Here is a 17,166-nt window from a genome sequence, read left to right on the forward strand (position 1 = left end):
TGCCCGCCGCCCTCAGTCTCACCGGTCCGCCCGTCGCGCCCGGCCGCGCGGCGTGAGCTCCCCGGAGATCGCGGCTCGGGATGCTGCCAGCCAGCGCGGCCGCTCGCGCGCAGCCCCGCACCCCCGCCCCTGCTTCTGCCTCCTGGGCCATGCACCGCTGTTTACATGCCGGTGAAGTCCCCGGCCGCTCCGAACCCCTCCGAGCCCCGGCTCCCCGAGGGTGAAGCCCGCCGGCGCGCGAACTGGACTGGTCGGTCGCTCAGACCTGGGGGCCCGGACTCCGATCTCCGCCGTCTCCGCCACCATCAGGGCGGGATCCGGCTCTGGTGTTTTGAGGAGGGGGTGTGGTGTAGGGAAAGGAATCCCGTCCCTCCCCACCTTTTTTGCCTTCGCGGCTTCAGACTCAGGGAACTCGCTCATGGCTTTCTTGATGAAGAAGAAGAAATTCAAATTCCAAACCACTTTCACCCTGGAGGAGCTGACTGCGGTTCCCTTCGTGAACGGGGTCCTCTTCTGCAAGGTCCGGCTCCTGGATGGAGGGGATTTTGTCAGCTTGTCGTCAAGGTAGGAGCTGGGGCGGTCGCGCCTGCAGCAGGAGGGGTGATGAGCGAAATCTAGACACTTGGCAAGTGTGGAAGAGCCCTTTGGGGCCGGGGTGGGGAGGATCCGGGGGATTCTATGTGCCTGGGGCAGGTTGCACAAGGCAGGACTGAGCCTGAGGCAGTTGGCAGGGTGCCAGGCAGCCGCCGCCAGCGGAATACCTGGGGGTCTAGTCTTTCAGCCTTTTCTTGGGGCCCTGCGTGCCGCCTGCAGTAGGCCCATTCTGCAGACTTGCATGTAGAGCCTATCAAGGATTTGTACCCTGAGCGGGTGTGCAGGGAAGGGGTGTTCCAGACCACCTTGCACCCGAACTGGCTACTGGGGCTGTCATATGATTCAGAGTCCAGGCCAGCCACGGGTTCCCCGGCACCCCCAGGCGCCTGGGAAGGCCCGATCGCAGGCACTCCCTAGTCTGGCTGGAGGGAGATGGCTGGGTTTTGGCCTACCCAGCCCCCTCCTAGTGACTGTCCTCCTCTGGCTGGAGCTGGGCTGCTTTGCATTGCAAATGCCCTTATCGAGGAGGCTGCTGCCCTTTCTGAAAGAGGCTCCGTTGAGTTTGGTTTTGTGTTGTTCGCCCCCATCCTGGCAGGTCCAGCTGCCCAGCTTGTTGCTGAATGCAACTGAGTTCCCAGGCTGTCCCTTGCCGATTGTGCCCACCTGGGGTCACATCGTCCTGGCCTGTCTCAGAAGAGCCTTGGAGTCCTACCAATGGGAGTGTGACTCTTGACTCTGTTACTTTCTGGGCCTCCTCTTCTGGAAAGTGGGCCTAATACAGGTGGAGAAGCTGCAGCAGCTAGAACTTGGGGCAGGCGGGACGCTGTGGCCTACTCCTGTAATCCCAGCACTTTGGGAGGCCGACGTGGAAGACTTGCTTGAGGCCAGGAGTTCAAGACCAGCCTGGACAACATAGAGAGATTCCCATCTCTATTTTTTTTTCTTTTTTGGGGTACACAATTGAACACTGTTGCCCAGGCTGGAGTGCAGTGGCACAATCGTGGCTCACTGCAACCTCCACCTCCCGGGTTCAAACAATTCTCATATCTCAGCCTCCTGAGTAGTTGGGATTACAGGTGCCTACCACCACGCCCAGCTAATTTTTTTAAATTTAATTTATTTTTTAGATGGAGTCTCACTCTGTTGCCCAGGTTGGAATGCAGTGGCGCGATCTTGGCTCACTGCAACCTCCACTTCCTGGGTTCAAGCGATCCTCCTGCCTTAGCCTCCTCAGTAGCTGAAATTACAGGCGCACGCCACCACGATAATTTTTTTGTATTTTTGGTAGAAATGGGGTTTCACCATGTTGGCCAGGCTGGTCTCGAACTCTGACCTCAAATGATCCACCCCCCTCGGCCTTCCAGAGTGCTGGAATTACAAGTGTGAGCCACTGCACCCAGCCTCTGTCTCTCTTTTTAAAAAATAAAATAGAATGGAGGCAGGGCCTGGCTGAGTGCCTGGGACACGCTGCTTCCCTACCTGGTCTGCCCTTTGCTCCCCGGGCCTCCTTGTGGGCCCTGTTAGGCAGAGTTGCCTCCCTGTTCTGAGAGCGCATGTGTGCGTGTTATAGGCGGAGAAACTGAGGCCCAGAAAGAGGAAGTCAGTGTCTTGCCAATGACCTCGAAGGAGTCTGTTGTTAACTGAACTTCGCCGGTCTGGGGACCTGTTGGATGAATCCAGAGGTCAAACACTCTGCTGGGAGGAGGGGAAGGGAGGGGAACTGCACAGCCTAGCTCAGATTTAGGAATCTCCGGTGTGGACAGGGTGGGGTGCCTTTTCTGAGCATTGGCTCCCTGTTCTGTTGGGAGCTGCTTATCTGAGGAATTTGGACAAGGGCTGCCCTTTGTGGTGGGGGTGGCTGGCCTCCTTGGTTGCCTGGGAAGCCTGTGATCCTGAGGCCACCCACACAGCAGTCTGAGGTTTCAGAGAGAAGGCTGTGCTCACAGCTAGGGCCTGGAGTTGACTACTCACTGGCTGAGTGACATTGGGCAAGTTACCTAACCTCTCTGATTGCAAGAACCAGCAACCATTGGTGCTGGGCTCCCTGTTTTACTAGCACCTCTCACTTAAGCCCTGGACTGTGTCATGGAACAGGAGTGGAGGTGGGGGCTGCATAGGATTATTATCGCCTTTTAGAGAGGTGGAAACAGGCTCTGAGAGGAAATGATTTGCCTGAGTTGATTCAGTGAAGCCTGCATTCAACCCTTTTGTGCCTCTGAACTTTAGTTTCCTCTTCTGTAAAATGGGGATGTCATACCCACCTCTAGGGTATAGTTAATCTGTGTGTTATGTCTGGCCCAGGCACACTGCTGCAGCAGTTATGACTTCTGTGGGTAGAGGGGCGCAGGCCTGGGCCCAGAGCTTTCCGGGTCTTTTCCGGGTCTTTGGCCGGCGCGGGCGGGTGGGGTGGGGGACGGTCTTGGATCCCATTGAGGCAAATATAAATTTGAGCCGCCAGGGCGGCGGTGGCTCAAAGCCTTGTAATGCACAGCACTTTGGGAGGCCGAGAGCCGGGCGGATCACGCAGGTCAGGAGTTTCGAGATCATCCTGGCTAACACGGTGAACCCCGTCTCTACTAAAAAAATACAAAAAGCTAGCCGGGCGACAGGTGGCTGGCCGCCTGTAGTCCCAGCTACTCGGGAGGCTGAAGAAGCAGGGAGAATTGGCGTAACGGCGGGAGGCGGAGCTTGCAGTGAGCTGAGATCCGGCCACTGCACTCCAGCCTGGGCGACAGAGCGAGACTCCGTCTCAAAAAAAAAAAAAATTTTGAGCCCCACGCTGAGGCCTTGCCTAACCTCCAGGCCCTGGAGCCACTGTCCCCTACCTGTTGGCCTTTCCATTGCCCTAAACCTGCTTCCCCATTAGGGAAAGTATGGGAAGTTCCAGGTCTTAGTCCATAGAGTCTGGATTTCACCTCTGTTTTCCCTTCGTCCCTCCTGGCAAGGGGCCTCGAATTCCCTGAATCCAGCTGAGCCCAAAGCATTTACCAGCCCTGTCCTGCATGCAACCTGAATGGGGCTGAGGAGGGAGGAACTGACACTGAGCTCCTGCAAAGCTGGGCAGTTAGTGGCCACCAGGCACCTGTTTGCTGTTGGGCAGGTGTGACTGGAGGCAGCAGGCAGTGACATTGGAACCTGAGGCCAGTTTAGAGCTGCTTTGGCTTTTGCTGTGTTTTTGCCCAGTAAGTGGGGGTTCCTGAGTTCCTGCCCCACCCACCCTGGTCTGCAGCCTGGGAACCCCGCTTCACAGTTTGCCCCTCTAGACAGTGAAGGCCCCATTGTTTCCAGGTTGGGGTAGGGTCTAGGGGAACTGGACCTGGTTAGATCCTGAGCCCAGATCAATAGCATATTTCCCCCACCCCCAGGAACCCCTGAGATGGCCCAGAGACCTGGTGGTGGCAGCATGAGTAGTGTCAGTGAAGCAGGCCCAAGGCCCCACTCCTGCAGCACCCGCCCTCCTGGCTGAAGTGTTTCCCTGTGTGCTGGGTGCCTTGGCAACAGCTGGGTACACCGCTCGCCTGACCCAATTTGAGCAGGTAGAGCAGGTGGTGCATCGGGCTGTTGCTCAGCCTCATCTTCCCAAGGCCTCCTTGAGAGCAGCGATTCTCACACTGCTGTGCTCTGAGCTCCTGCACTCTGTGCCAGGCAGGGTGCTGAGTGTTTTGCAGATGGTATTTCCATGAATCCTCTCAGCCATCCGGAGAGGCACCAAAGCCAGAGAGATGAAGCCACATGCCAGAGGTCACCCAGGTGGTAAATGGCAATTCAGAAATTAACACTTTCATCATTCCGTAAACCGCCCTTGATTGTACGCAGTCTGTATGCTAGGGGCTTGCTGAGCCCCTCAAATAGATGATTATTTGAGGCGCTGCAGTCACCTACCCCATGGACTGATGGCATTATCCCACTTACAGGTGAGGAAGCTGGGGTCAGGAAAATTGAAATGACTGGGTCTGTGCTACTCAGCTTGAAATTGCAGAAATGGGATTTGAATTTGGGCAGGTCCAGCTCTAAGGCCCTGTCTTGCCTTGATGGCAGTGGGCTGGAAGCAGCTGTAGACCCGTGTGACAGTCCCAGACCTTTGAGAAAGCCTCCATTCCATGGATTGGGTAGTTCAGGAAAGTCTAGAGCTGTGTAGTTAAGAGGCACCATGGTAGGTTTGGTGAGGTCCAAGGAAAAGGGTCCCCAGGACCTTTCAGGGGGTGGGGCTGAAGTCATTGCTGTGGATTTGGGGCCAGGCCTAGGCTGGCACTGGGGCATGGTGAGTCTTTGCCAAGGTCCCTGCCTGGAGGCTTCCCAGGCATATGTATCCACATGGCATCTGGAAGGCTTTCCCAGGGGTCCCGGGAGAGAGGTAGAGGTCCTAGCCAAGTCTGGTGAGTTGGGGAGCTGCCAGCCTGTCCAACGCAGCCCTTGGGCAGGAAGAATCCCAAACACCCGAGAGATCTCTGCTCGCAGCTGGCACCAGTCCTGTGGCCTGCCCCATGCATGTGGCTGGTGGTGCCAGGGAAGAGGAGTACAAGGGAGGCACTGATTTACCTCATAGCAAGTCTTTTCTTGAGGATATGGGCAGAGAGCGTTTTCTCAGCCAACAGATGGGGAAACTGAGGCCTGCGGCAGAGAAGTGACTTGCTAGGGCCACTTACAGGAGGAGCTGATGGCGTAGCTGACTTGGGCCTGGCTCTGACCTCTGTCCCTTGTGTCTTAGTAACTCTCTGTATGAAGGAGGCAGGCTGGGCCAGAACAGGGAGGGAGTCCTTCTGGGGTCCCCTTGTGCTTTGTACTTGGGTGCCAGACTGTCCAAGAAGCAGACAGCCTGTGACTTGGAGGCCCCTCCTCTGGCCTTTCTTCTTTGGTAGGCTTGAATCCTCAGTGGGCTTTTGATTTGGGCAGTCTTTGGTGGACGCATGGCTGCCCACCACAAAGATGCTGCCTGCCTTCCATGGCACGGCTGAGATGGTGGCCCCAGAGGCACGGGTGGGGTTCTTTGAGTGTGAAGAAGGCCTTGGCGAGGTCGGTGCTACAGCTGGGGGCCCCACGCCAGGTCTGGTCCCTGGAGAGGCCAGCCTGGCCGGGTCTTTCCTCACACTCCACACACGTGTGGCCGGAGCCTCTACCCCCCGGTCCCTCGCCCGCCCTTCTGGGAAAAGGCTGTGGAATGCTGCTTGAATCCACTGCCGGGGGAGGCCTGCTCGCAGGCACAGTGCAGAGCTCCAGGAGGGCAGGATGGAGGTAGACACAGAATTCTGTCCCTAGGGGCTGAGTGGAGCAGGGACCATGGAGGTTCGATGGGATTCTTAGATTGGCAGGGCACCCACTTTCCTTCACAGAGCAGGAGCTCTGGAGGCTGAGCACACTGGGGAGGGAAAGGAGGCTGGTGGGCACGTGTGCCTGTTCCACTTTCCCTGAACACACGCTTTGTCTTGGGCTTTTGGAGGTGATCATGATTAGACAGCCCTGTTTCCATGGAGCTCCCAGCTAGGTGGGGGCAGTGAGCTTGGTGGCCATCGTGAAAGCTTCAGAGCCAGGCAGATCTAGGACATGTCCTTCTGCATCCCACTGGACCCCGGAAGGCCAGCTGGGGGGGCATTTCTGTCCAGGTGTCTGTCTATTTATTTGACAGATGTGGATCGAGCACTTAGCTCAGGCTGGGCATGGTCCTTGTCCTCATGTGGCACATCACTGAGATAGGGAGAGCTTCCTGGAAGAAGTGACCCTTCCTGGGAACCTTGAAGGCAGAGGGGAATTGGACAGGAAAGAGATCGGGATAAGCCTTTGGCATAGAGGCCCCTGGCCAACAGGCACTTGTTCCCAGGGTCAGGCGAGGAGCTGGGGTACGGGGAGGGTGGAGGAGGGGATGGAGTATGTTAGGGTAACGGGTGGCCAAGCTGGTGTGTTCCTGGCCTCAGGAGTACCTACCCAGGGGCAGTGGAGCCACGTGGCCTGGTTGCCAGGTGGAGAAGGTGCAGGGGCCTGACCTGCACACAGGGAGGGGCAATGAGAATTGGCTGGCAGGTACTGCTAGCCTGGCGGTAGCAGGCAGAGGAGTAGGCAAATTGGAAAGATGGCTGGCAGGCAGAGTGGGCAAGTGGGCTTTCTCAACAGCAGGGCTGGCATCATGCCTAGTACTTAGTAAGTGCCGGGAGATGGATAGGGGCACAGTGGCCAAATGTAGCCAGGGTTTGCGACCCCTGCAGTATGCCAGTCGTTTGTGATTGCATGAAAATCTAGACTTCCCATTTGTTTTAAGTTGGAAGATCTGGCAACAGTGCTCTGTGGTGGCGTTTGGCTCAAGGGGCTTTCTAGCTGCCTCTTGACGTGGGCTGCCTGCTTGAGTTCCCCTGACCCTGCAGCATGCCTTGGATCCCTGATGTGTGCTGCCTTAGGCCAGCCTGGTCCCCTGGGTGCCGTAGAAGGCCTTCCAGGTGCAGGCTGGGGGCACAAGGAGGCAGAGTGGCCTGTGGAGAGAAGCCCTTCTGGCAGAAGTGGGCAGGGCTGGGTGGCCTCAGAGGCCAGCCTGGGCAGCAAAGCTGTGGCACCAGGCCATCTGCTGGTTCCCGCGAGGTCAGACTAACTGCCGGTGGCTGTGGGGAAGCCTGAAGCTGCCCTGACTGTGCCTGGCCTTGGTGGCTCTTCTTGGACCTAGCCTTCGCTGCCAGCTGGCTACACTGTTGGCAGGTGCCACCCTGGCAGCCCCTGTTGCCTACCTGCCAGCCTGGCAGCAGCCCTGACCCGAGATGATCTGGCTTCATGGAGCCAGGCTATTTCCTGAGGCCTGTTCCTCACTTCAAGCTCCATCTTGGGAGCTGCTCTGGCTAGAGGCTCTTAGCAGCAACCACATCATGTGCTTGAGGGCCCTGCATGTCCAGGGGTGGCAGGGGGCCCTGAGTCCCTTTGAACCCTGCTTGTTTAGTACCTGGGAGTCCTGACTTGCATTTGGGAGGCCCTACTTGCACCTTGGGATGGCTGCTGGCATGTCTGCTAAGGGGTCAGGAGACAACGGACTCTGTGTGTGGCGTCTGGTGACTGCTATGCGATGACCCTTCAGTCGCTTGCTGCTGGGGACAGGCAGTAATATTTTCAGCACAACCAGTTTAGATGTATTTCATCTTACCAGGGAGCCAGGAAGGTTTAAGCAGGGGAGAGACACCAGATTTGCTTAGAAAGAGACCCAGGCCGGGCGCGGTGGCTCAAGGCTGTAATCCCAGTACTTTGGGAGGCTGAGACGGGCGGATCACAAGGTCAGGAGATCGAGACCATCCTGGCTAACATGGTGAAACCCCGTCTCTACTAAAAAAAAAATACAAAAAACTAGCCGGGCGAGGTGGCGGGCGCCTGTAGTCCCAGCTACTCGGGAGGCTGAGTCAGGAGAATGGCGTAAATCCGGGAGGCGGAGCTTGCAGTGAGCTGAGATCCGGCCACTGCACTCCAGCCTGGGTGACAGAGCGAGACTCCGTCTCAAAAAAAAAAAAAAAAAGAAAGAGACACAGAATTAATGTAGGGTGGGGAGGGTTGTTGCTCTGTATTATCCACCTCCCTGGCAAGTGCTTTGGATTGTGGGGACTCCAGATATGCCCTGGGACCAGTCAGCCACCCACTATGAGGTCAGACTGCTGTCCATGGCTCAGTAAGGCCCGAAGCTGCCCAACCTATGGCTGGCTTCTGTGTCTGCATAGGGCTGTGGTGGCAAACCCTGGGTCTCTGCCCTGAGCCTCTTTTGGCACCCAGGGCTTGGAAGAGCTCTCACATGCAGGCCTGAAGCTGCCCGCACCCCCACCCTGCCCGGTCCTCCGTCCCGCCAGCCAGCTGGTTTCGGTGGCTGGGAGGAAGAGCTCTGACAGAGGCCTTTCTGCCTGCTTGTTCTGCCTTGCTGCCTCCCTGCCCCCGGGCCTGCGGGAGATGTTCCCATCCTGCTTCTGCCACTTGCTGCCTGTGTGACCTTGGGCAAGGGACTTGGCCTCCAAGCCTCGGTGACTGCCCTTGTGAAGCAGGGCTGCCAGTGCCTGCCTCCTGGTGCTCTTGGAGGACGCGGTGAGATAATGTCTGTCAGACGCCCAGCGCGGCTCCTGGCATACGGTGCAGATGCTGCATGTGCTACAGTCTGTCCTCCTGTGCCCAGGCAGAGTTATGGCAGGGTCAGTGCCCCTGCATGGCCGCTGGCACTCCTGCGTGGGCCAGGACTGATGAGGTGCTGCTGGGAGAGGGCATTTTTCACTCGGGGCAGGGGTGGGGGTGGGCGAGGAGCACACTGGGTGTCTGAGCTCAGGGACCCCAGTGGGGTCTGCATGTTTTCTTGTCCCTTTTTTGGCTTGAACTTGCCCCAGGGGCATGCTTTGCTGTGAGCCAGTGCGAGTTGGAGCGTTCCTGCTGGGCGGGCCCAGGCTGGGCTGAGGGGCTTTAGATGAGGGAAGAGGCCATCTGCACAGCTGGCTCTGGGACCCACTCTGGCAGGCAGAAGACAGCTTCCACGGAGGCAGAGGGCACTGGCTGTCAGGCTGCTGGTGGGCAGGTGTATGGGTGAGAGAGACAGCGGCCCCTTGGCACATGGGAGGCCCCGCCACTCCGAGCCTCAGGCTGGCCTTGTTGGCTTCCACTACTTCTCGCCCTTCTGGTTTCTGTGCCTTTGTTCCTGCAGTTACTTCTTCCTCAAGTTCTCTTCCCCCACTTCTCTGCTCGCTGAATTTCTTCTCAGCTGAAGAGTCACCTCCTCCAGGAAGCCTTCCCTGGCCACTTTTGGCCTTGTACACTCTCTGTGGGCCCTCATCTCAGGGCACTGCAGTCTCTGTCCACATCTCTAGCTCATTCCCCAGACTGTGGGCCCTTCATGGGCAGGAGTAGTCCTTGCATCATGCTTCTTGGTCTTGGGGCTTCCTGCTGTGGGTTGGCACTGTTCTGGTGCCAGGGCTTTTCTCCCCTGGCTCTGAACCAGTGTGAGTGCTGGTGCGGGACCTCACTGTGGCTGCTGCCAGCTGCTGGACCCACCCCCCATCCCCCATTCCCTCTTCAGGCCCGAGGTGTCAGTCTGTGTCAGGAACAGCCCTCACTTGCATACCGGACAGCTGGGTGCCTCCATGGGCTCAGAGGCTGCAATTGAGAGGCAACTGGGGGCATCAGTGGTTTGGGTGGGGTGGGCTCCTCTGCATGGGGTAGGGATGCTCATAGCAAGCAGAATGGGAAGGAGGAGGGGGCTGGGGCCTGACTCCAAGCATGGCAATTGGACCTTGGCAGTTGCTTGATTTCTCTGTAACTGTGACTAAAGGCCTTGTCCTCTCAGCCTCAGCTTACTCCTCCATCAAACAGGGCTGGTCAGGAGGGCTCCCTACTCAGCACAGGGCCAGGCACCTGGCAGCTAAAAACAGACTAACCCTGCCGAGAGAGGGGGTGGCCGCCTGGTGCTCAGGAAGGGCAGAAGGCTGGGTGCTAAACACTCTTACCTCTTACCACTTCCTCTCTGAGCAGACTCTGCAGGTGTGGGGCAGCATACCTGTGGCTCCCTGGCCCCTAGGCTCCCCCCAGACAATTTTTTGGGCACCTTCTGGGTGCGGGGCTCAGGCTGGGCCCTGGAGATGTGGCCCCCACCCCTGCAGGGCCCTTCAGTGGGAGGAGGTACACAAATCCAATCAGTGGTATGGCTACGGGCCCTGAGGAGGTGATGCTGGGCTCAGTTCTGGGGCATGAGTAGGATTAGCAGGTGGTGCGTGAAAGAGCAGCCTGCGACAGAGGCATGGCAAGGGCTAGCATACTGAGCGGGAAAGAGGGGTCAGCGGGCCTGGGAGGGAGCTTGAAGTCAGGAGGAGTCAAGGGGAGGGGTTTGGACTGTACGTGGAGGGGTGGGAGCCACAGAAGGGTGTGAATTCGAGTCACATTTGTAGTTTAGAACCACCAAGGGCAGCCATGGGGTTGATTGCTTGGGGCTGCAGGTTGCAGAAGGGCAGGTAACTGTCAGCTGAGAAGGGCGGGCTTCCACCTCTGTCATCATGGAATTACTCAAAACAAAACCTGAGGCATACTGTGCAGTGCTGAGGATGAACAAGCTGCCGCCACTCACAGCAGGAACCAGTCTGACGAACAACGTTGAGCAAAGAAAGCCGGGGACAAAAGAGTGTATGATGCGGCCGGGCGCGGTGGCTCACTCCTGTAATCCCAGCACTTTGGGAGGCCGAGGTGGGAGGATCGTTTGAGGTCAGGAGTTCAAAACCAGCCTGACCAACATGGTGAAACCCTGTCTCTACTAAAAATACAAAAAAATTAGCTGGGGATGGTGGCACATGCCTGTAATCCCAGCTACTTAGAAGGCTGAGGAGGCAGGAGAATCACTTGAACTCGGGAGGCAAAGGCTGCAGTGTGCAGAGATCGTGCCACTGCACTCCAGCCTAGGTGACAGAGCAAGATTCTGTCTCAAAAAAAAAAAAAAATGTATGATACCATTTATACAGAGTTCAAAAACCTTTCTGATGCAAGTCAGGGCAGTGCTGTCTTTGCTGAGGGGAGTCATGTCTGGAAGGACCTTCTGGGGCCTGTAATATTCTGCTGCTTGGGGGTTGGTTTCATGGGTATGTTCTCTCTGAGAATCTGTGAGTTCTGCATGTCTCTGTGCCAGAAACAAGCCTCGAGATGCCCCACACTTTTGGGTGGTGCTGGGTGGATGCCTGAGTCCTCTAGACAAAAACGAGGCATCTTTTTGGGTGCCCGGAAGCCTGGAGGAGATCCTCGGGTGTTTTTCTTGGTCTTTCTGGTGAGGCAGCCTGAACCGTTCTGACCTGATAAGCATCACTCTTGTTTATGAGGCAGTAACTCATCCTGGCAACTGCAAACAGTCTTCTCTGCCTGGAGATTTTCCTTCTGCCTCTTGCAAACTCCAGCAGGGCCTGCTGGGCTGTGGGGCTTGGCTGTTCATGGGGAGGATGGGCTCCTGAGGCTGCCAGAGAACTAGATCTCTCTGAGCTTTGCTTTCCTCGTTTGTGAAATGGGTTAATAAGGTCCTCCTTGATGCTTGGGTGAAATGGGTTAATGCCTGTTATGTGCCCATCATAGCCCCTGGCATGGAGTACAGGCTCAGTAAAGGCTGGCAGCATTGGTATTCATCCAGGGCAGTTATTGTAAGGACCCTAGGGGTGAGAGCAGAAACAAAAGGTCCATATTCCTCCCTCTGTCCCTGTAATTGTTTCTCTTCTCTCTTCCTGTGGTTCACCTATCCAGCAAACATTTGTGATTAGAACCAGGCCATTGCCTTGGCCAAGACAACCGTCCCTGCCTGGGCCCAGAGCCAGGGGAGACTGTTAGGCACATTCATCTCTCAGAGGAGTGCTGAGCACAGTGGGGTGAGGGAAAATTGCCACTCCCCCTGCTCTGCCCTGAACCCTGTCTTTGCAAAGGGGCGTTTGACTGTGCTCTCCCCAAATCCCAGGAGAAGGCCTGACCTTGGGGTGTAGCAACCCCTAAGGGTTTTTTATGTTGGCCACACCCATCTTGGATGCAGGCAACACCAAGGCCAGGCTCTTGGGATGTGTCCCCAGTGTTTAGCACAGGCCTGACGTGTAGTAAGTGCTCAGTACATGCATGTGGAGTCCGTGAATGGCAGGCAAAGATCGGTCCAGGATTGCTCTGAGTCTTAAGGGAATCAGATGTCCGGGGAGGAGGTGGAGACCAGTGAGTCAGGGCCTCACGCTCCTGCCTGATGCTTAGCCCATGGTGGTTGGAATCTTGGAGAACTGATGAAGACAGCTAGGAACACAGGTCTGATTCTGTGCAGGGCTGGGAGGAAAAGTGACTTTGGCGGAGTGGTTCATGATTATCTCCTGGTCACCTCAGAAGTCCAGGGAGCCTTAGGGCATATTGTATGGATCACTAGGAACAGCTGGGTGGCAGAGCCAGCAATGGCAGTGACCCCCGGCCCCTTGCACTCTACAGAGAATACGCTCCTACCCTTCCATGAAGGTGGCACGAGAAGGCTTAGAGGAGGCCTTACGGGAACAGGAGTGTGAAGGGCGCTCATTTAGTCATTACTTACTGACCTACCATGTGCCTGGTGCCATCCTTGGGACAGGGGAAGCAGCAGTGAGCAAAACAGAGGCCCTTCCTCCAGGACCTCCACACTCTGGGAGACAGGAACCTAAGACCCAAGCCTAGAAGAGGAAACCTGCAATATGTAGGGGGTGCCCTTGGGATGGGCTGGGATGGAGGGTAAGGGTAGAGAGGACAGAGGCAGCCCCATAACTTGAGTCTAGTCATTCGAGGAGCCAGGCCCTGGGGATGGGAATCTGTTCCTCCTCTCTCTCCCCTTCCTCCTCGGGTGAATCAACCACCACCCAGGCATGAGTCAGCCAGGAGTGGCTCAGGCATGCCTAAGCCACCTGCTGGTCCCCCTCCCTGGATGTCCCAACCAGGGTGTCCCAGCCAGGTTTAAGATCTAAGGAAGCCAGGCTTGGTGGCTCACGCCTGTAATCCCAGGTACTCAGGAGGCTGAGGCAGGAGGATCATTTGAGCCCAGGAAACATAGTGAAACTCCTTACCTCAAAAAAAAAAAAAAAAAAAAGACCTGGGGAAATATCCTGATCCATGGTCCTGGGGTGGAGAACAGGGTAGGGGACTGGGTCAGGGCTTTTGCGTGCCCATCTTCCTGCTGGACCGTCTGCCTCAGAGGGGAACTCAAGGTGCCTCTCAGTAGTTACTTCTGGGGGTCTAGTCCCTGCCCCCATTCAGCATGGGTGTCCACTGTGCCAGGTCCTATAGCAACTCCATGAGACAGGGATAGAGCCGCAACTGAGGCCTAGGAAGGTCAAGTGTCCAGTAGGTGCCAGAGCCTGGCCTTGAGCCCCAGTCTCTGCTTCCCGATGCCTTGTGGGCAAGCCTGCTGGGAGACTGGTGGGTGCAGGAAGGGAAGTCCCCTGAGCAGAGCCAGCCCCGAAGCTCTGTGTTTGCTGTGGGCATGGATCCTGGGGGAAGCTGCTACCATAGCCCAGCCTGACACCCGCTGTGTCTTCTTGCTTTGAACTGCTGGAGTCTTGGGCCCAACCCTGGCATGGGAGCCCAGCTTGCAGCTCTGGGGTCAGACAGCCGTGGCTTTAGGTCACAGCCCTCTCCCGGCCAGTAGACCCTGGGCAGATGACTTCCCTGTTCTGGGCCTCAATTTCCTTGGCTGCGATGGGGTAATGGGCTGACAGCACCCATCTCCTAGGGCTGGGTGTGGATTCTTGAGGTCAGGGAGAGTGCTTGGCTCGGTGCCTGACGTGCAGCAAGTGTTCAGGAGATGGAGGGCTCATCTTTGGAACTTCTGCAGGGCCTGCCTGCTGCAGGACGTTTTCCCACTTCTCCCTCCTAACTTGGGACCTCCTAACTTGGTCCCCAACACCAGCAGGTCTTGATGGATTTGGCTCAGAGCCACACCCCACTGGCCCCACACTTTGACCCAGTGACCATCCCTCCCTTGGCATAAACCTGGTCTCAAAGCGTCTTCCCTGGGATTGAGACTCGAGGTGAAGGGTCAGCCCACACAGCACAGGGTCCACAGTCGCTAGTGTGACTGATGCCCATGCCACTATCTCCGGAGAATGGCTGCACTGCCTTGGCAGATTTCCCAGGGATTCTGCAAGATCAGGAAGTGGGGGTGGGTTCCTGAAGGGGGGCCTGGGAGTACAGACCACCCCTCACCTCCCATGTGACCTGCAGCGAGTGCCTGGACTCCCTGAGTGTCTGTTTCCTGATCTGTGAAGTAGAAGCAGGAAGATGATGCTTGAGAATCACTCGGCACGCAAGAGGGTGCCTGGGAAACAGGAGCCAGGCTGAGCCATACTGGGTGCCAGGGGCATCTTTGCCCAGTTGCGTGGGATTCTTGGTTAAAGCCAGTAGTTTACTTTGGGTCCCTTCAGTGGCCTGCTCGCCTCTTGGGCTGTGAGAGCAAGAGGGTGATCATTCGTATCACTGGAGAATGGCATCCACGGGACATTTGCCTGGGCAGTAGCTCAAGCCATCCGCACAACCTGACTCTGGGTACAGAGGACAGAGTAGGGCTGCCACTTGCCTGTGCTTGTAAAATAGGGACGCCCACACCTGCCTGCATGGGTTTTTTTTTTTTTGAGATAGGGTTTGCTATGTTGCCCAGGCTGGTCTTGAACTCCCGGGCTCAAGCAGTCCTCCAGTCCCAGCCTCTTTAGTAGCTGAGATTACAGGTACACACCACCATGCCCAACTTGTGTGGGCTTTTTTGAAGATCGGTCTCAAGGTTGTTGCTTGACTGATGAGCAGCAGGATTCAGATCTAGATGTGTCTGACTCTAGAATCCTTTCACCTAACCTTGACGCTTTCCCAGCAAGCCTGAATGACCTGGCTTCCCTCAACCCTGCGCCCATGCCCTGCCCCTTTTCCATCTTGGCGTTTCTGAAGCCCCACTGGGCTGTCCACTCTGTGCTTCTTTGGGTCACTTGTGATGCCAGCCTCCCTCCTGGCCCACCCGCCAATCCCAGGCCACCACTAATAGGGGTGTCTTTGGCAGTGGAACAAAGAGTGTTTTGGGGCTGCCGAGTGGCTGCTCTGAGTGCTCCAGTGTCGGCCAGAGTGGCTTGGCTTCCAGAAACTTCTTGCTGCCTCCTTGCAGGAGGAGGTGCTGGCCATGCCAGGACTGCGAGCTGCTCCCCCTGAAGCCCTGGCAGGAGCCAGACGCTGCTGTGCTGCCACGCTGGCTCTTCAACCCCTGGACAGATGCCTTGGCTGGTCCCCGGGGCAGGCTCCTCCCAGGCGGCTGTATTCTCTTCTCTTCGGGGAAACACAAGGCAGATGTTGTCGATTTAAATTGTTTCCTTATTAGACTCTCTCTCTCCCTGGCCTGGGCTTGGTTTCATCAGCCGGGAACTCTGATTGCATCACTTTGCCGCTCACTCCTCTAGGAACCAGGCCAAGGCCTGGGAGAGCAAGCAGGGTGGGAGTGAGCGTGGCTGAGGGAGGGGCAGGTGAGGGACTTAAGTGATGGGGCCCTGCTCTGGGGGACCAGCACTGTCAGGAACCCAGGAGCACAGCTGGAACCTGGAGTTCCACATGGCTGTCACAGCGCTACTGTCTCTTAGCTGGGTGCCCAGCTCCCTGCATCAGAATCACCTGGGAGCTTGTTTAAAATGCCCTTTTAAGGCCTGCAGCAGTAGCATTCAGCCAGAGTTGATTTGGCGATCCCTGGAGACATTTTTGGTTGTCACACCTGGGGCTGTGCTACTGGCAGGGTGCTGCTAAACATCCCACAGTGCACAGGACAGCCCCTCACTAAGAGAAACCCTGTCCTGCAGAGTCCATGGTTCTGACAGGGCTCACTGGGGATCTTCATTTGTCATGAGCTGGTGGAATGTTTTTTCGTTTTTGTTTTTTTCTTTTCTTTTTTTTTTTTTTTTTTTTTGAGACGGAGTCTTGCTCTGTTACCCAGGCTGGAGTGGGATGGCACAATCTCGGCTCACTGCAACCTCTACCTCCCGGGTTCAAGCGATTCTCCTGCCTCAGCCTCACGAGTAGCTGGGATTACAGGCACGTGCCACCATGCCCAGCTAATTTTCACATTTTTAGTGGAGGCAGGGTTTCATCGTGTTGTCCAGGCTGGTCCCGAACTCCCGACCTCAGGTGATCCACCCTCCGCGGCCTCCCAAAGTGCTGGGATTACAGGCATGAGCCACCGCTCCTGGCTGCCAGTGGATATTTTTATGTGAGAACCCCTGTCCTGCTGGACCTCACCCCTCTCTCTTTGCTTGTGAGTCTGAGCACCTGCCCCCGCCCGGGCTTCATGCTGGGCATGCAGTGGAGGTGAGATGTGGGTCTCTGGATACTGCAACTGGGAAGACGAAGTGTTGAGAGTGGGCATGGGGTCAGGCTGGAGCCCTGTCACAGAGACTGGACTGCTCCACTGATACCCGGATTCCCTTTTCCTGACTTTCTGCTCCTGTGAGGGTTGCCAGCCAGGCATGTACTTTTGCTCCAACTCTGAGGAGAGCCCCTGATGGACCCATTTGACCCCTGTCTGTAGGGATCCTGTGAGCCTGGCAGCCTGAGGCCAGGAGGTGATTCCCACAGCCCTACGGCACCTGGCCCCGCATCACCCTGGTGATGGAGACCTGGGGTTGTCAAGGCTCTGGGATCTTGTTGCACCTACTGGGCAGTAATGCTGGATCAGGCTGGACCTAGGTGCTGGGGATGTGGCAGCGAAATGACCTCGGGACCACAGAGGCAGAATTCTGTGCATCCTCCCTCTATTGAGCAGTGGAGAGAGGTGCTGTGGGACTACAGAGTCACCCCAACAGCCCCGTGTGAGGGGCAGGTAGTCCTTTTACAGATGAGGAAGTTGAGGCTCATTGAGATGGGGCTCCCCAAGTCACTTGGTGGCCTCTCCTCCTCACCAGCCTCATCTACCCCCTGACTTTTCAGGGAGGCTCTTCCTGGGAGCCACCTCCCTCCTTCTGGGTCTTCCCTGTGCTGTTCCCACTGCCTGGGACCTCCTTCCCCCCAGGTCTTCACTCAGCTGACCTCTGCCTGAGGTCCCGGTTCTGATGTCACTGTCCAGGGAGCCTTCTCGGCCTCCTGCCCCCAGCCTGCTCTGTTCAC

The 17,166-nt window shown here is 56.9% G+C and overlaps 1 protein-coding gene across 1 annotated transcript in view; it reads left to right on the top strand.

The window, feature by feature from the left end:
- Window positions 1-6: 6 nt before the first annotated feature.
- EEIG1 (estrogen-induced osteoclastogenesis regulator 1) overlaps window positions 7-17,166 on the top strand; it is a 41,074-nt gene continuing 23,914 nt past the window's right edge. Inside the window, exon 1 of the mRNA XM_017892895.1 lies at window positions 7-564. Coding sequence (XP_017748384.1) covers window positions 419-564 — 146 coding nt within the window. The 5' untranslated portion in view covers window positions 7-418. The remainder of the gene's footprint in view (window positions 565-17,166) is intronic.

Source organism: Rhinopithecus bieti, unplaced genomic scaffold (assembly GCF_001698545.2).
Source record: "Rhinopithecus bieti isolate Rb0 unplaced genomic scaffold, ASM169854v2 scaffold_22745, whole genome shotgun sequence".
NCBI lineage: Eukaryota > Metazoa > Chordata > Mammalia > Primates > Cercopithecidae > Rhinopithecus > Rhinopithecus bieti.